Here is a 16,780-nt window from a genome sequence, read left to right on the forward strand (position 1 = left end):
AGTAAGTCTTAATTTAAAAAGTAAGTCTCAATTATAATATTTGTATGAATTTATTTCCCCTTTCTTCCATATAAGTACTTGTAAACAAATGAGAGATCTAATTTATTAGAGAATATGCAGAAATATTAACCAATGCGTGCCTAGCATCTACAAATATGATAAAGTGTACAAGATAAAGATGCACAATTTACAAGAAAATAATTGTCAAACACATATGTTTAAGTTACCTTTAAATCATGATATTGTAAAAGATTTGTTAATAAAACTAAAACTTTCATGACCAATCAAATGTATCTCATGGGAGATTTTTTTGCATTGGTTTAATTTTCGAGAATTAGGATTAAATTGAATAATTTCAAATATTAGGGCTAAACTTTTTAAAATTAGGATAAATTGATCAATGTATAAAAATTGACAATTATATTTTCATTATACCAATGTTTGAAGTTGCCACATTATCATTCTGTTAGTCATCTAATTTAGGGTGACAAAAAATCGAAAACGTTATTTATTAGTTTATAACTTTTCATAGTTAGATACCTCAAAGAAATATAAACTCATAGTTAGGTGCCATATGCAAAATTTACCCAAAAAGGCTTCATTATCTCAAAATCTTAATTTAGTAGGGTAAAGTACACAAATGGTCCCATGATTATAGGATAATACTTTATTGAGTACTCTGACTATTAAAAGTTATAAAATGACCACCTAACTATTCATTACGTTCTAAACTCATCGTTTTACGTTAAAAAATTAACGATCTTCTAGCTCAAACTACCGTTAATTTTTTAACGAAAAAAGATTAGTTTGAAACATAATGAATAGTTAGGTGACTACTTTTTTAACTTTTAATAGTCAATGGATTCAACAAAGAAACTTCCTATAATTGAAGGACTATTTTATAACTTTTAGTAGTCAAGGACTCAAAAAAGTAGTATCATATAGTCAGAGAACCAATTGTGTACTTTACTCAAAATATTATTATAACTGTTATTTATTTCACTAATCACCCACCTAAAATGTTTCTTATTTATTTATAAACCGACCAAAATCTCAGCCAAGAGGTACCAAACCGAAACCAAGAATTAAAATCCAAAAAAATAGAAACAAAAATCGTAACCGACCGCTTCACCTTTCTCTCTTAGAGACTCAAGTGAAACTGGAGAAAATGGAGGAGTTGAGGTTTTGATTCTCTGAGATCGTTTCCATTTAATGCCGGTGCTTTGGCATTGTTTCTCCGCCGTTTTGTTTTAGAAGAAAAGGGGGGAAACGGGGTTCTTGTTTTGTTTATTCTTTGTTAGGAGAGAAAGAAGCAGCAGAAGATGAAGTGGTGGAGGCGTAAAGTGGTGGTGGTGCTGATGCGGAAGTTGCTAACGTCCGCCATATGTGTAATAGCGTTGATGGGACTGCTTTCCGTTCGCGTACACGTGTTTCCTTCTTCTAAAGTCTCCGACTTGACTGATCCTTACAAGCTCCCTACCGTCACTCAAGTATATCCCTTTCTTTGCTTTAGGTTTCCTTCATTCTTTCTTTCGAAGCTTTAGTGTTCTTCCATTGCCTTTTTTTTTTAATTTCGCCTTCCATAAAATATATTTTCTTTTCGATGTGTTTCCGCAATTGTTTTAAGAAATTTGGCTTTTTTTATTTTAAAAAAAGTTAGTAATGTAATACTAATGTAGATTTTTTTGGTATTTTCCCCATTTTTGTAGCAGCATGAGCTCAATTTCCAGAAGTTCAGTACTGAGAAAAAATGGACACAGGAGGTCACTCAGCCTCATTTATCGAAAGAGCAGACTTCGCCGCATCTTTTCAAAGATCCTCTTTCATCTCACAAGGTTTTTGTGTTTCTCTCCATTTATTGAATAATCTGTTTGGTTTCTCAGCCAAAAGAAGGGGAAAAGCCGCCATTATTGGATAATTGGTTTCACATTAGACCCTGCTTTCTTTCTTTAAGCTATTTGAAACCAATTTGTTTTCACTCCTTAAGATTTGACAGTTGGATGCTGCCAATGGAAATCTGGATTTTGAGAAGCTGTGGAAGCCGCCTTCAAATCGCGATTTCGTGCCCTGCATACAGCCTAGTTCTAATTATGCGGGTAGGGAAGTCGCTTCTTTTTTTTTAAAAAAAAAAATTATTTTTTAATGTATCAACTAAATATCTGTTTATTGATTTTTAGTTTGTGGTTGTTTGCTCAGCCCCTGACGAGTCAAGAGGTTACCTTCTAGTTTATGCAAATGGCGGGCTCAACCAAATGCGAGCCGGGGTTTGTATCACTTAACTTTTTATGGCTGAATTTTAGTTTGATGGCATTCATGCTTCTATATATGTGTTATATTTTGGTGTATATGGTTGAGTAACATGAAACTTGTCATAACTTGATTAGAAGAAACAGTCTTCTACGAACATTATGGAACTACAGTACTTGAATACTTTGCCAGTACTTCATAATTTAAGCTTAGTCTTGATTTCCTCTTCCCATAAAGATAATTTGAAATGTCTTCCTTCTTTTGTTTGTTGAAACTTTTCCAATTCTCCTAGAACTCCGTGTTGGTTTCAAATACCTTTGAATGTGATGCTTTCTTTCACCTGCTGCTTTTCCTTATACAGACAGAGAAACTGAGCATGATCATCTACAGCAATAGTTATTACATTCCCCATATATGGCATGATGCTAAATATTAAATTGTTTCTTGTATTGCAGATATGTGACATGGTTGCTGTAGCCCGTATAATAAATGCCACTCTTGTAGTTCCAGAACTTGATAAACGTTCATTTTGGCAAGATACTAGGTAGCGTCTCTCCTTCAAGTCATTCTTTACGAAAAAATTGCACTACTTTCTATCTCTAACTGTGTTTTTTTAACTTGTAGCAATTTCTCTGATGTTTTTGATGAGGACCATTTTATCCATGCTCTGGCTAATGATGTTAAAATCATAAAAATGCTTCCTAAGGATATGTCATCTGCTACCAAAGTAGTTATGCATTTTAGAAGCTGGTCTGGTTTGGAGTACTACCAGGATGAGATAGCTAGTCTGTGGGAAGAATATCAGGTTTGTTTGTTGAAGTGTTTATTGTGATTATGCTAATTGGTATATTGATTGTTCCTGATTTTGCTCATTTCGCTCTGTTTTACCAGGTTATCCGAGCTGCTAAATCCGATTCACGCCTAGCAAATAACCATCTGCCTCCTGACATACAGACGCTTCGTTGTCGTTCTTGCTATGAAGCTCTTCGTTTTTCCCCCAAAATTGAAGCGATGGGGAAAGTAATTAGCTCGACCTAAATATCAACTACCAAGTATTTTGGTTATGTTTCTATATTCATCTTATTAAATTTGTGATTATTGCAGTTGTTGGTAGATCAAATGAGATCTTATGGTCCTTTCATTGCATTGCATTTACGATATGAAAAGGACATGCTTGCCTTTAGTGGGTGCACACATGGTTTATCCGATGTTGAAGCTGAAGAGCTAAGGACAATCAGGTAGAGCACTTTGTTGTCTCTATATATATGCACGGTGGAAGTTTGAAAGAAAATGTCACCTAGTTGTAAGAGCAGCTCTTTGTTTTGCTTGTCACTTTCTTTTTGAATGTGCAGAGAAAACACTGCCTATTGGAAAATTAAGGACATTAATGCAACGGAACAGAGATCCAAAGGATATTGCCCCTTAACCCCAAAAGAGGTTGGGATTTTTCTGACTGGTTTAGGATACCAGTCAAACACCCCTATATACATTGCTGCTGGAGAGATATACGGGGGTGATACTCATATGGCTGATCTACGGTCTCGCTATCCCATTTTAATGAGTAAGGTAGGCAGTCATGATATTTTTCTTTGCTTGACAGTACTTTTTACATCTAATTGCTTACGTTTTCATTTGGGCAACTTTTGATGGGTCATTAGTGAATAAACATGACAATGATCATTTGGAACTTTTTTTTTCGATAAAAAGGAAGGCCTCGTTAAAACCCCCCTTCATAACCGTCAAGCAACAAAGACTTGACGGACATTGGAAGGAGGAAAAGAGTGCCTTAGAAATTTTATTGCATATTAACCAAGTACAATAAGATCACACTACCACCCAAAAACGATGGTAGGCCACTCAACATAGTGCAAAACAACACTACCTACATGAATAAGTTTATACCCTACAACAAAACAACCTCATAGGTTAATCAACCAAATACAAACAAATATCCTTCCCTAATGTTCCTGATATACCAATAGTAGACAAACAACAACCCAATTAATTCCCCATCATTTAACCAATCCCTTGTTTGGCAAATTCATCCGCTTCACAATTAGCTGCTCTTGCCACATGACGGACAATGACCCCTTTATTGACCACAATGTCTGCTATATCTTTAACAGTTGATAGAAACATTGGAGTGGAGCTTGCTGGATTTTTTATCCACCTCACTGCCACCGCACTATCGGACTCCAAAATAAGCCTTCGATTTACCAACAAATCCGAATCCAAGAACAGATTCAAGCCTCTCCCCACTGCCATCAATTCTGCCATAATAGGAGGACCGGATCCCACTTTTTCTGAGAATGAACCCAACATCACTCCTTTCTCATCTCTGATAAGCCCACCAATTCCTATGAACATTTGGAACTTAATAGTCAAGGATATTCTGAACTTTATTTATCCAATATTATTATAGTGAGATCAATTTTAATTATATTTATACTGGTTTGTTTATTCAGTTAGTCCATATGTATTTAAATTAATTATTGTTCAAATCTCCAATGCGAGTGTGTCGTGTATTTTTCACTTGTGATTGGTTGCCTTTTTATTGTCTGAAGTTAGTAATGGATGTATGATGTATTCGGTTAGCACTAACTGAGATCTTTGGCCAATGGCTATTAATTTGTTGCTATTTGCGTAATCATTGAACTGCTGTCTCCTTTATCTCTTTCCATGGTTCTGTCATATGTGTATGCAAAAGAAACTACGATTCTTGGACGCTCACACTCTGTGAAACTTGGATAATGTTGTTTGATATTCTTCATATTAGTGAATAAGGGTTAGCATGGAGTTCTGATATAGTCGTATATCTTTTGGTATTTTGAGGAAAAATTGGCTTCGGTTGAGGAGCTTGAACCATTCAGCAACCATGCATCTCAAATGGCTGCACTCGATTACATTGTATCTGTGGAAAGTGATGTCTTCATTCCATCGTACTCTGGAAACATGGCAAGAGCAGTTGAAGGGCATCGACGTTTTCTGGGACATAGGAAAACTATTTCTCCTGACAGGTGAGTCAAATTGTTTCTTGAAAATCGACTTATAAGTTATGTATCTATTATTTATATCGTAATCTTGTGGTGTACTGAAGAAGTTTCCTACTCTGCCCTTCAGGAAAGCATTAGTCCACCTTTTTAACAAAATTGAGATAGGGTTATTGCAGGAAGGGAGAAAGGTTTCCAACAGGATTAGTGAAATGCACAAAAAACTGTATGTGGTTTGTCTTTAATCAATTTGACGCTGAATATAGTATAATAGTGTGAGTGATATTGTTTCTTTGGTGGATTGTTGTACAGACAAGGTTCACCAAGAAGGAGAAGAGGTCCTGTATCAGGAACGAAGGGCACAGGTAGGTTCCGTTCAGAAGAAGCATTTTATGTAAATCCGTTACCGGATTGTTTGTGTAAAAGGGTATCGCGCAACGCAAATGCATCTCTCAGTATGAGATGATAGATGAGATGCTGCAGACAGATAAAAGAAGGGTTTTTATTGAAGATCCCCTATCTAGTGTGTGAATCGGTTCCAGGCTTGTTGGTGATGTTAATTATATCATATCCATGAATTGAATTATATTCAGTGCTGGGGGGCGCCACTACAAGAATGGGGACGCGAGTGTGTGTATATATTGAGATTTAGGGAATTGGTCCAATTCCAATATGAACATTAGATGGGGATAGAAACAATAATTAATGTGAACCAATCAACCTATTGGTTTTGTTGCCGCTTTGAGTAAGCATCTTTTGTCTTCTCTCTATTGTTAAACTGTTTCCTTGCTATTGATTTTGGCTTGAATTTGGGTTTCTTCCTCCACCTACTCAAAAAATTTTAAATCTATTTATTTATTAATCTCATGAGATCACAAAGTAATATTTGTTCTATTATTCTGAATTATTTGATAATGAATTAATTATTTGATAAAAAACGTTTAATTACTTTTGCAGTAAATAGAGTTAGAACTCAGTCTTTAGGAGCAACAATAATTTTTTACTGAGATAAGTTGGTTCGTGTTTAAATCTAAATATCAAATTTATTGAAAAATCCTATTTTTGGGGTGGGACCACAAATTCGGCTCACGTAAAACCTAATTATCCAATTTTATGCATGGTTGAGCAATAAGGGACAGAATTGAAAATTATGAAAATGATTTGTTAAAATGACGGGCAAATACAAAAGGAAAATAGTCAACTTGTTTAATATGAAAATGAAAAAGCTGGTGACATTGCTTGGTTCAATGTAAATCCGTTGGGCAGACGTAGGGTTTTTTTTATCTCACGGGATGAACTTTATGTTTAATAATTTATGGCGTTAAATATTTATTTTGAATATGTAAATGGTGACAAATAAATAATTTTATTTAATAATACTTCCAACAAATGTCAAGTGGATAATTTTATTGTTTTGCCTTGGTGATTTTCTGCTCTCTTTGACCCCTCTCTTTCGCTGTAATGGCTTCTTCCCATTTATTAAAGGGCATATAGATGATCCTTATGTTTTTTGTTTAACTTAATTTGGTCACCAATTTAAGAAAAAGTAATTTTGATACTTTATGTTATTAATTTTTGTTAACCCATTAACGAAAGTACGAGTTGATAATTAAAAAAAATGCATCTTTTTATTATTCTTTTTATTCTTCTTCTAATACAACATGATATCCATTAACAAAAGTATGAGTTGATAATTAAAAAACTAAAAAAATGTGTATTCTTTTTCTTTTTCTTCTTCTTCTAATACAACATGATAGCTACAGGGAACCCTTAGGGTTGCCTCCCCTTTCCGACAGAGAACTGCTCGGCAATCGCCAACATTGACCAACATTAGAACCTTAAAAGCCCAGAAAAAACAAGTGCTCCTTAAAAAAGATAACTCGAACGAATGAACAACAAGCAAAGTCATAAAGCACGATGAAAAGTAGCCAGTAATCCAAGAAAAGTAACTTGACCCGGTTTCAGATTCAAGTATTCAACCGCTTCATCTGGTTGTACAACTGAAAACATTGTGACCAGACACCATACCTAGCACGAGCACTGATCATTGAATTCCATGTTATGATATCCTTGAAATCAGTTTCCTCTTCAACAAAAAGCTTCCTGGCCAAAACTATGCATCCATATTTTGCATAACCGATAAGCTGTGCAGAATTAACCGAATACCACAAATTCCGACCGAGCTTCAGTGAGTATACATGAAGGGCTTTAACTTGTTCTAGTGCCCCTATATTCACACATGCAAGCAAGATGTTGATAACTGTAATGAAATCTGTTTCAACTCCATCTGTTTTCATGCTGGAGAAAGAGAAAGAGCACCATGATTCTGGTCATGGTTTACATATCCTTTGATCATTGAGCTCCATGAAACCATTATTTTTTCTGTTACATTTTCGATAACCTTTCGACCATAAGTTAAACAATCTCATTCACAATACATATCAATAAGAGAATTATGAACAAACAATTGATAGTCTAAACCATTTCTCATCACATAAGCATGCATTTGTTTTCCCCACTCAATAGATTTCAACTGCCTAATAAAGGAAATAACAGGAATAGCAGTGAAAATATCAGCTCTAATCCCAAAATTTTCCATGCACTTCAAATTCTTGACTGACTCCTTTGATTTTCCTTGTTGAGAATTTGCAGAAACCATTATATTCCACACAACAAGGTCCTTCTCAGGCATATTTTCAAATACCAATCTTGCATCTTTGAGACTACCTAGTTTAGAATCCATTGACAACAAAGCAGTATTCACATACAAGTCCTTACTTAAATCACTAACCAGAATCAAACAATGAACAACTTTTCCTGTTCCGCCCTTAAAAAAAATTAATAAAAGAGACCACACTTCCTCTTTTTGAAGCTTCAAAAACCAGACTTCTATAATAATCCAAATCCCTAACAGGCTTTTCATCAAGCACCGCTTGCTCAAACTCATATGAATGAAAACTCAGTTTTTTCAACTGCCCATGAACAAATTTCCCATACTCAGCTTCTAATATCTCTTATAACAAAAGGATAAGAGGTCTCATCAGGGTACATGGAGTTTGTAAACCGAAGTCATTAAATTTCTTAACATTGTGTTGTGAAGTGGTGGACTTGCGTTGGTATCGGAATAAAAGAGTCGCAAAGAGAGGTTGAGGAGGCCAAAGTTGGCATAGGAATCGGTTAGATGAGACGAAACTACTGTATTCTGGTGAAGGCCATGGAGGATGAATCTTGCATGGATTTGTGGGAGATGACGCTGTTTAACGGAGAGGAGATGATTGTAATCCTAGACCGATGCGGATAACCAGATCCGATCTGGGAAGTAACGTTAGAGCCACCGGAGCGACCCACTGTAAAAATAACGGAAAATTTAACATTTTTCTTAAAACTTGTAAACTCATAAAATCATTTATGAGTACTAAATAAAAGTTATCACTATTTAAAAAATAAAAGAGATTTCCAGACTCGTATATAAATCAAAATACAATTACATGACCCCTAATCACATATACCATACTCTGCAACAACGCCGGAAGAACTCTCTTACTGAAGTCGATAGATGCACTGGTACAATTCTTTTAACATGAAAATGTGAGTAATAGAGTGAGCTTTGGAAAACTCAGTAATACAGAACTACCAGATGATGTTGAAGAACGTGTAGATATAGATAAACATACATATCCTTATTATTTCTGAACATTTACAGATTTTTATGCTGAGCAAAGATCCTACTGATATTTCAGGTGGTAACGGACAATGAGCTTTCGTTTCAGAGAAATATTTCGGATGATTGAGTTCAGGAGATCAGAATAGGTTATCTAGTGTGTTCCCAAAATCATGTAACTTTTCAGATCCTTTTAAAACATATATATATACCCCCATCCGTAAAGTCCAAAATGTGTAGGTTCCCCATAACCATACACCCACCGACAAGTCCAGTATGGACCTGAGCACACAGTCGAGGAGCCGGTAAGTAAGGCCCTGAACACACAGCCGAGGAGCATCCAGGTATACTTCCTCCAACATTACCCCCCAAGTAAAACATGTTCCGTCCGTAAACGGATATATAAAAAATATAACATAATCCAGTTCAAGTATCAGATCAAAATCCAGGTCAAGTATTCAATCAGAATCCAAGTCAAGTATCCGATCAGAATCCAGGTCAGGTATTATAATAGAAATCAAATAACAAATCAGGTAAAATATCCAGGTGATTAGGGAACACACCAGAGTTTACAGAAATTATTCAGAGGTACTGGATAATCTTAACAGGTAGAGGAACACAGATCTTCAATATATCGATAGAATATCGGAATTTAGAATCAGTGTTGGAAGAGTTCAATAACTGACAAAATCATTAATTATTCAGAATATGACTTGAGCTGGTAAGGAAGAAATGAAGGTTCAGGATATTTACAATCTATGTCGATTGATCGGATTATCAAACAACTCTTAGATGAATAGCTCCCAAAACTAATGCTTGTTGATTGATCAATTCATTGTTCTTCCATGGTATTTACTCTTTAATACCACAAATTCTTGTCCATCGGTCATTTTCAAAATCATCGCTGAATAGATCTTCCAATGTCTTCATTTCATTTCCACGCTTCCACAATATCATGTAATGCTGACGTACTTGATTATTTTAATCATAAACCATCGTAATTGTACACTATGTAAACTCATCAGAGTTTCCAGACTTATCCAAATCACTTACTAAATCCTCAGTCATTGAGTTTACCTAATTCATTTAGCAGTCATGTCTATTCCCGTAATATTCGAGGGTTTTCAGGGTAATTTAGACGCTTATGAATTTCGGACACATACTGTACTTTCGTTCAATTCAATTTGGTCTTCGTGGTCGATTTGTCTAACAAATATCAACTCCTTACTATTGAATGCATTCTAGAGTTGAGCTGAGCTGAATACTTCCAAAACTATCATCGAGCCAAACTTGAAAATACAAACATGCATTCAAGTGACATCTATGTCGTTCAGGTACTGATATAAAACTAGCATTGGTTGCTTGGCTTAATAGGTGATCCATAACTTTTAAGATCAGTACCACACCCATGTTTATTTAGATTCCTTAATTAATCGAACATCTACTTAGTCTAGGTCACAAGGGTATTTTGGTAATTTTGGTGTTCATTTTTATTCCATTTATTTCAGAGCTCGAGGATATCCAATCATTCCTGAGCTTGGTGGTATTCTTGGGTCATTTCTATTACAGGGGTATTTTGGTCATTTTACAGATTCAGTGTATTTAAATCCTTTTCTTCCGTCCGATCTTACTATTAAATTCAATCTTATCATTTATTTCAGTCATTTTGAACAATTCTGATAGCAAAATACCCCCAATAAATTATTCTTTAGGTATTCACTCATTACTCGAATATTTTCGAGTCAAGTGCCTTCTCAGATTTTACAAACGGAATATCATGAATTTTTCTGTACAAAGACAAATCTTAATAATTAAATTCGTACTTAATCGAGTTAAGTACAAATCCTCTAAGTACTTTTTCATTCAGGGTTAACTTAGACTATTTTATCTCTCAAGGGCATTTTCGTAATTTCTTAACCAGATAATTTCGGTATTACCTCTTAACGAAAATAATTATAATTTAGAGATCCTATGATCAATTGCTTTCCCGAACATTCTCTTATCTTGAAATGATTCCCTTACCAGACTTTTAGTATCCTTCACAAACCCTCATAATACTAAAAACTGGTTATCCGTATTTCCTAAGCAAAACTAGCATTTCTTATGCACATCAATAATTTTTACCGGATCAATATGTCTTTTCAGAGTTATTAACCAACTTCTAGGGACAATTCTTGTCATCTTACAACATAAGGGTATTTTCGTAATTTTACCCTACCGGATTATTATCATAATTTCCCATCCAATTACCTTTAACATATGCCCATTGATGAATAAATTATAAAATACAGTTCCAGGTTAATTTCTTTACTACCAAACACAGAACTTGAAATTTAATTCTAACAACCCTTCAATCTCTTATATTAATCATTCGATCCGTATTCAGATACCAAATTTCTACCACATTCATATCGAGTGTATAAATTAATCAACTCCACAAAAGTGACCAACATTATGTCATTCATGCATTTACCAATATCAACATATTTCATAAAGCATAAAGAGGTAGTAAAGTATTACCTCGATTTTTGTGCAATACTGATCGACCATAAAATTTCCATTCGAACGCCTTTGATCTTCAATTCAACTTCTAATAATTCCTCATATACATATCAACATAAATTATATCAGAAACGGAGCTTAATTGCGATAAACAGATCGAATCGGGTGATAAATCAATGAAAAATAGCTTACCGAGTTCGAATTTGGAAAAACGGACTTCGGATTCGGATTCAGGACGTCGAAAGCATAAAATATGACTTTTCGGAAATTTGGAATTTTCGGTCAAAATCAAAGTCAACGGGTTTGACCGGCAATTTCGAGGCCTTCGGGTTCGAATTTCGAAAAACGGGCAGCGGAATCGGATTTGGAACATCGAAAAATGTCAGGATAGGTATACTCGGTCAAAGTCAAAGGTCGTTTAATGCCCGGTCAAAGCCAGTCAAAGTTTTGGCCAACAGTGGTCAACTCCGGTCAACGGTCAACGTGTCGAGTCAACGGGTCGGGTCGGGTCAACGGGTCGGGTTGTGACTGGTCAAACCGGTCAAAACAGTTCCAAAACCGGTCAAACCGATGACTTTTTCCTTCCCCACACGTAGTGGCGGCGCGTGGGGGCGCGTGAACAGTGCTAAATTCCCGAAAAAATTCCTAAAAATTATTTTAAGAGATTTCGAGATACTTACAAAGCTCGGTTCACAATTTTGAACAGCGGAGAGCTCGATTTCAACAAATCGGAAACTTTGACCGCTTCACCTCCTCACGCGCCGCCGTCGACGGAGACTAAGGATGACATCGGCGGACTCGGAACGATGCAAGGAACACGATGGTGCGGGAGGTATCGTAAACCGATGCTCGGATCGTCGTGAATTGATGAAAAACCAATTGAAATCGAGTTATTACCGATGATACTTCCGACTGAAATTAACGAAGAACGGAGACGATTTACGATGAAAGGTTTGAGGCGTTTTGTTCCTCGGTTGACAACGAACACAATGGTGGTTTCAGCTCGTCGATCGGAGGTCGGACGATGAGTAGATCGGAGTTGAAAGAGGGGTTGACGGGAGAGGAAAAACTGGAAAAATTTCCAGAAACATACGGGAAATTGGGGGTTTATAGCATCTCATAATTAAAAATGGTTAAACCAAGAGTTTAGCCACTAAACTTCCTGCACTTCATAAAATGGTCTGCCAATTTTAAAATTTTGCAATTTTACCCACTGTTTCTTTCAAAATACCAAATTAAATCCACCACTTTATAATTTCTTAATTTTAACCCCTAAATTGAAGTGTTACAATGATGCTACTTAAAAGCCTTGTTCGGGTGGCCAGAAAGCGTGGGAATGAGCTAAGAACATGTCTTGATCGTTGAGTGAAAAGCATTTTAATTTTTAGGTTTAATATAAAAATTAGTGCTAAAATTATACCGCTTTTCTCATTTTGATACATAAACTATTTTTTGATCTCATTTAGATTCATAAACTATTTTTCTATCTTATTTAGATACATAAACTATTTTTCGATCAATCCATTGTCTAACGTTACAAATTTGACTATTACAACTGCTCCAATCGTAATAACTATTAAAAGATCTCGTTAAATGACACATTTTGTGTTTTGATAATTTTGAAAACTCGCAGTTTGGTTTCGACTGTGACACAAGTTGAGGGAGGCTCCATTATAACTGTTCGTCTCCTTGGCTTGAAAACTTACCAACAATGTCCAAGGAATCACAAGCCTCCAAAGAATTGAAATCAGACTTGTTTTCTCTATAGCCGCCATGGTGGGGGCTGCAGTTGTTGAGAAAGAAAGGAGGGAAATTGTTATTCAAAAAGAAGTCAAAATAAGTACCTTTTGGCTACTCATACTGAATGAAGTTAAATAATTTGCTTAGAGGTTGAAGGAGAAGGATGGGAGGGGGAAGAATTTTTAAAAATATTTTTTAAATATAATAATTTATTTTTAGTTTTTTAAAATAAAATTTTCAAAATTATCAGAATATGACATGTATAACTTAACGAGATTTTTTTAATAGACATTGCACTTTAAATGGTAACGTTTGTAAAGTTTGACTCCTAAATTAACCGAAAATAGTTTATGCATATAAATAGAGAAGACAATATAATTTGGACACTTACTTTTATATTAAGCCTAATTCTTAAAAGAAAACAACATTTAGGGTTTAGAGGATGTCTTGATCATGGAGTGAAAAACATTTTAATTTTTAAAAGCATACAACATTTGGCGTTTAAAGGAGGAGGATTATTTTTATTTGTTAACTTACACTTTTGTTAGCGAGTTAACGATAGTTAATAATTGAGAGATATATTGATAATGTAAGAGATCAAAATTATTTTTTTGAACTAATAACTAAAATCAAACTGACAAAAAACATAAAAAATCATCTGTATAGTTTATCCTAAACCTTGTCAATCTAAAAGTAATAAAGAAGAATTTGAAGATCGCTTGTCAATTTATTCGAGGGGATATAAAATGATACCAATGGCAGTAGAAATTAGCTGTCCCTACAATAGCATAACGAATATTAGAATCTAACATGTAAATATCGACATTCTCTTGTTTGCTTAGGTTGTCTCCTCTTCTCTATAGGGATGACGTGGGGTTAAAAAAGGGTAAATTTAGTCCAATAATCCAAGTCTAAATTATTTAGACTTAAGAACAGTTATAGAGGAGGAGGAATTCGTCATACCTTGTGACAAGTTACTCTTAATATTATATTTTATTGTCTCCGATCATGTGGACTTTGTGGGTCCTAATATTTTAATATATCTTTAGGATATAGTAATGTAGACGTGACGAGTTCTTCTGGCTATATTAAAAAATATTTTTTGTATTATAAAATAATAATTTATTATTTTATATTAAAAAATAAAAAAATAATCTAAGGAATTCGTCATGAGTAGGGTTGTAAATGAAACGAGGTAGATCGTGAGCTACTCGATTTCGACTCAATCAAAGCTCGATAAATACTCGACTCGAGTTTTTAACAAGTAAAAATGAGCTATTTGATACTCGACTCAAAAAACTCGTGGACAACTCGAAAGTAATAATATATTAAAGTTTTATTTTTATAAAAATTAAATTATTAATAATATTAACATTTATATGTTGATTTTTTTTTTTAAAAATACAATATAAAGTTTTCATCTACTTAAGGTTTAAGTTCGATTTTGACTTTAAGCTTCAACCGAGTTAGGTTTAAGATTTTTTTATTTCAAGCCTTTTCGATATTCAATTCATGGTTTCGAGTTCGAGTCGAGCTTGAAAATTTTAAGCTTGTGAATTTTCAAGTCGAGCTCTATCTTAAAGTTTTCGAGTTGAGTCGAGTTCGACAATACTCAAGCTCTACCTGGCTCGTTTACAGCCCTAGTCATAAAGACATGACAAGTTCCTTTGAGTTGACCGTTTGATTTGAAAAATCTAGTAGTTGTCATGATCGTTGGCTAATGGTCAACATTCATATGCTCCAAGGACTAATTCAACGGGACTCGTCAGGAGGGTATGACAAGTACCATGACGCTAACCATTTATGACAATTGGTTTTGAATTTCATTTTTGTAGTATAAATAGAGTTTAGGTTGTTTAGAATTTATTGTGTTTTGTTGAGAAATAATTTGAGTTTGAAGGATTTTGTGGAAATTGTCGTAACTGGTTTTTCGTTCGGGTACGAATTTTCTTGGCGGAAAAGTAATGTGAATAAATAAGTGGTTTTTATGAAATGTTTGGGAGTCGCCATCGAATCTTTTGGGTTAGGTAGATCGAATACCTAAAAATCATCTTTTAAAAGAGTTTTTAAGAAAAACTATTTAAAAGATAAACTGGTATGCGTATAACTAAAAATTCGTTCTTTTTAATAATAAAAAGGGATCCGTGGTCGATTACGTTTGGGGAAGGATTAACACCCCATAACGCCCAAAATTGGTACCCATCGATTATAAATTGTATCTAATAGTAGAATTTAAGAATTCAAATATAAATTTAATTTATGATCCTCTTATTTCAGATTTAATCGAATAATTCTAAGGAAAAACATATTAAAATATATATATTTTCATGGTTTTATAAATAAGGTATTTATTTATTTAAAAATATTAGAAAAGGATATCTAGTTTCTTTAAGACTCCCTTTTCTTCGATATTAAAAAATAATAAATATTAAAAAAATTGAATAAAATTAAAACAAATATATATATATATATATATATATATATATATATATATAGTAAGGTATTTATTTATTTAAAAATATCAGAATAAGACATCTAGTTATTTTAAGACCACCCTTTCTTAATATTTAAAAATAAATAAATATTATTAATTTATAAAATTAATCAAATAATATATATTAATATGACTAAAATAAAATAATAAAATAATAATTAAAATTTAAAGGATAATAATAAAAATTATATTAGAATGCAACTAAACAATGACTAAAATAAATAAAATTAAAACTACATGATTAAAATGTAAAATATCTAAATTAATGGACATAATTCAAATCATTACAAAAATATAATTATAGTAGTGTTATTAACCCTTAATTATTAACCGATGATTAAAATATTAATTATTAAAGTATAAGGGACTAAATAAGGTATTTTACCCTAAATATATAATTACTGTAAGGGACTGTAATATAAATTAAATAATATTCGAAGACAAAATTAAAATATACCGAAACTTGATTTAGTGACCAAATTGAAAAGTTACAAACTTGCAGGGAACACAGAAGGGGTTTTCCTTTTTCAAAATTACTCAGAAGTCCCTCCCCAAAACGACGTAGTTTTGGAGAGGGTATAAATAGGTCAAAATAGGCCTAAATTATCAATTCTCTCAATTTGCTTCTCTCTAGAGCTCTCTCACCGGAGGGATGCCGGTGACCGGTCGGTCACCATCATCGCCATCTTCCGTCGCTGTCGGCCACCATATACGGTGGTCGAAATTTTACAAAATTACCTAAATCGAAGCTCTTACTGTCCTAAAGCTGAATCCGGCCTCCATTTCTCCTAAAAATCCCCTAAACTCTCTAAATCTAAAGAAATACCTTTGAATGGGCGGTGGTTTCCAATGACTCGTGGAGGCTCCGACAACCGTGGTAAGCTTCTCCCGTTTTTGTTTATAATTTGGTAGTTGTATGTTGTTAGTGGGCTCTTCTTTCAGGTTCGGTCGATGGGGTTTTTATAGGCTCATTCGTACTCCTTTGGACCGGTTAAAGGAAGGTAACCCGGTGAGTCACCCACCTATGGCGGTGGCCATCTTAGGGGAGATAAGGTGTGCGGTTGATGCTTGCTGGAAGCTGCTGGAACGAGGACGTGGAGGGACTATTGGAAGTACTGGAAGCTACTGGAATTTGCAATGTGGAGG

At 34.3% G+C, this 16,780-nt stretch overlaps 1 protein-coding gene and 1 pseudogene across 3 annotated transcripts; one reads left to right on the forward strand and one right to left on the reverse strand.

Moving 5' to 3' along the window:
- The first annotated feature begins 1,073 nt into the window (after positions 1–1,073).
- On the forward strand, positions 1,074–5,721 carry LOC120138950 (O-fucosyltransferase 7-like). 3 transcript variants are annotated; one of them, XM_039154331.1, is made up of 12 exons: positions 1,074–1,490; positions 1,710–1,835; positions 1,997–2,091; positions 2,192–2,264; positions 2,703–2,791; positions 2,872–3,052; positions 3,139–3,267; positions 3,352–3,485; positions 3,600–3,813; positions 5,080–5,264; positions 5,368–5,463; positions 5,550–5,721. In XM_039154331.1, exons 1-12 carry the CDS (start codon positions 1,323–1,325, stop codon positions 5,701–5,703), a joined length of 1,644 nt encoding a protein of 547 aa, XP_039010262.1. In that variant the 5' UTR covers positions 1,074–1,322; the 3' UTR covers positions 5,704–5,721. The 3 variants fall into 3 exon arrangements, with proteins under 3 accessions (XP_039010262.1, XP_039010263.1, XP_039010261.1); XM_039154332.1 differs by having other exon boundaries at positions 1,713–1,835; XM_039154330.1 differs by having other exon boundaries at positions 1,323–1,490; positions 1,997–2,096; positions 2,197–2,264.
- A 1,421-nt stretch (positions 5,722–7,142) lies between these two features.
- On the reverse strand, positions 7,143–13,175 carry LOC120138917 (annotated as a pseudogene).
- Between the last annotated feature and the right edge of the window lie 3,605 nt (positions 13,176–16,780).

This window comes from Hibiscus syriacus, unplaced genomic scaffold, assembly GCF_006381635.1.
Source record: "Hibiscus syriacus cultivar Baekdansim isolate YM2019G1 unplaced genomic scaffold, ASM638163v2 tig00110716_pilon, whole genome shotgun sequence".
NCBI classification, from domain to species: Eukaryota; Viridiplantae; Streptophyta; class Magnoliopsida; order Malvales; family Malvaceae; genus Hibiscus; species Hibiscus syriacus.

Bases quoted from the DNA above. Each gene is read 5' to 3' on its own strand.
- LOC120138950 (XM_039154331.1), top strand. From the start codon at position 1,323: ATGAAGTGGTGGAGGCGTAAAGTGGTGGTGGTGCTGATGCGGAAGTTG. The intron at 1,491-1,709 runs GTATATCCCTTT...CCATTTTTGTAG, and splicing joins AGCTCCCTACCGTCACTCAA to CAGCATGAGCTCAATTTCCA. The intron at 3,268-3,351 runs GTAATTAGCTCG...TGATTATTGCAG, and splicing joins AAATTGAAGCGATGGGGAAA to TTGTTGGTAGATCAAATGAG.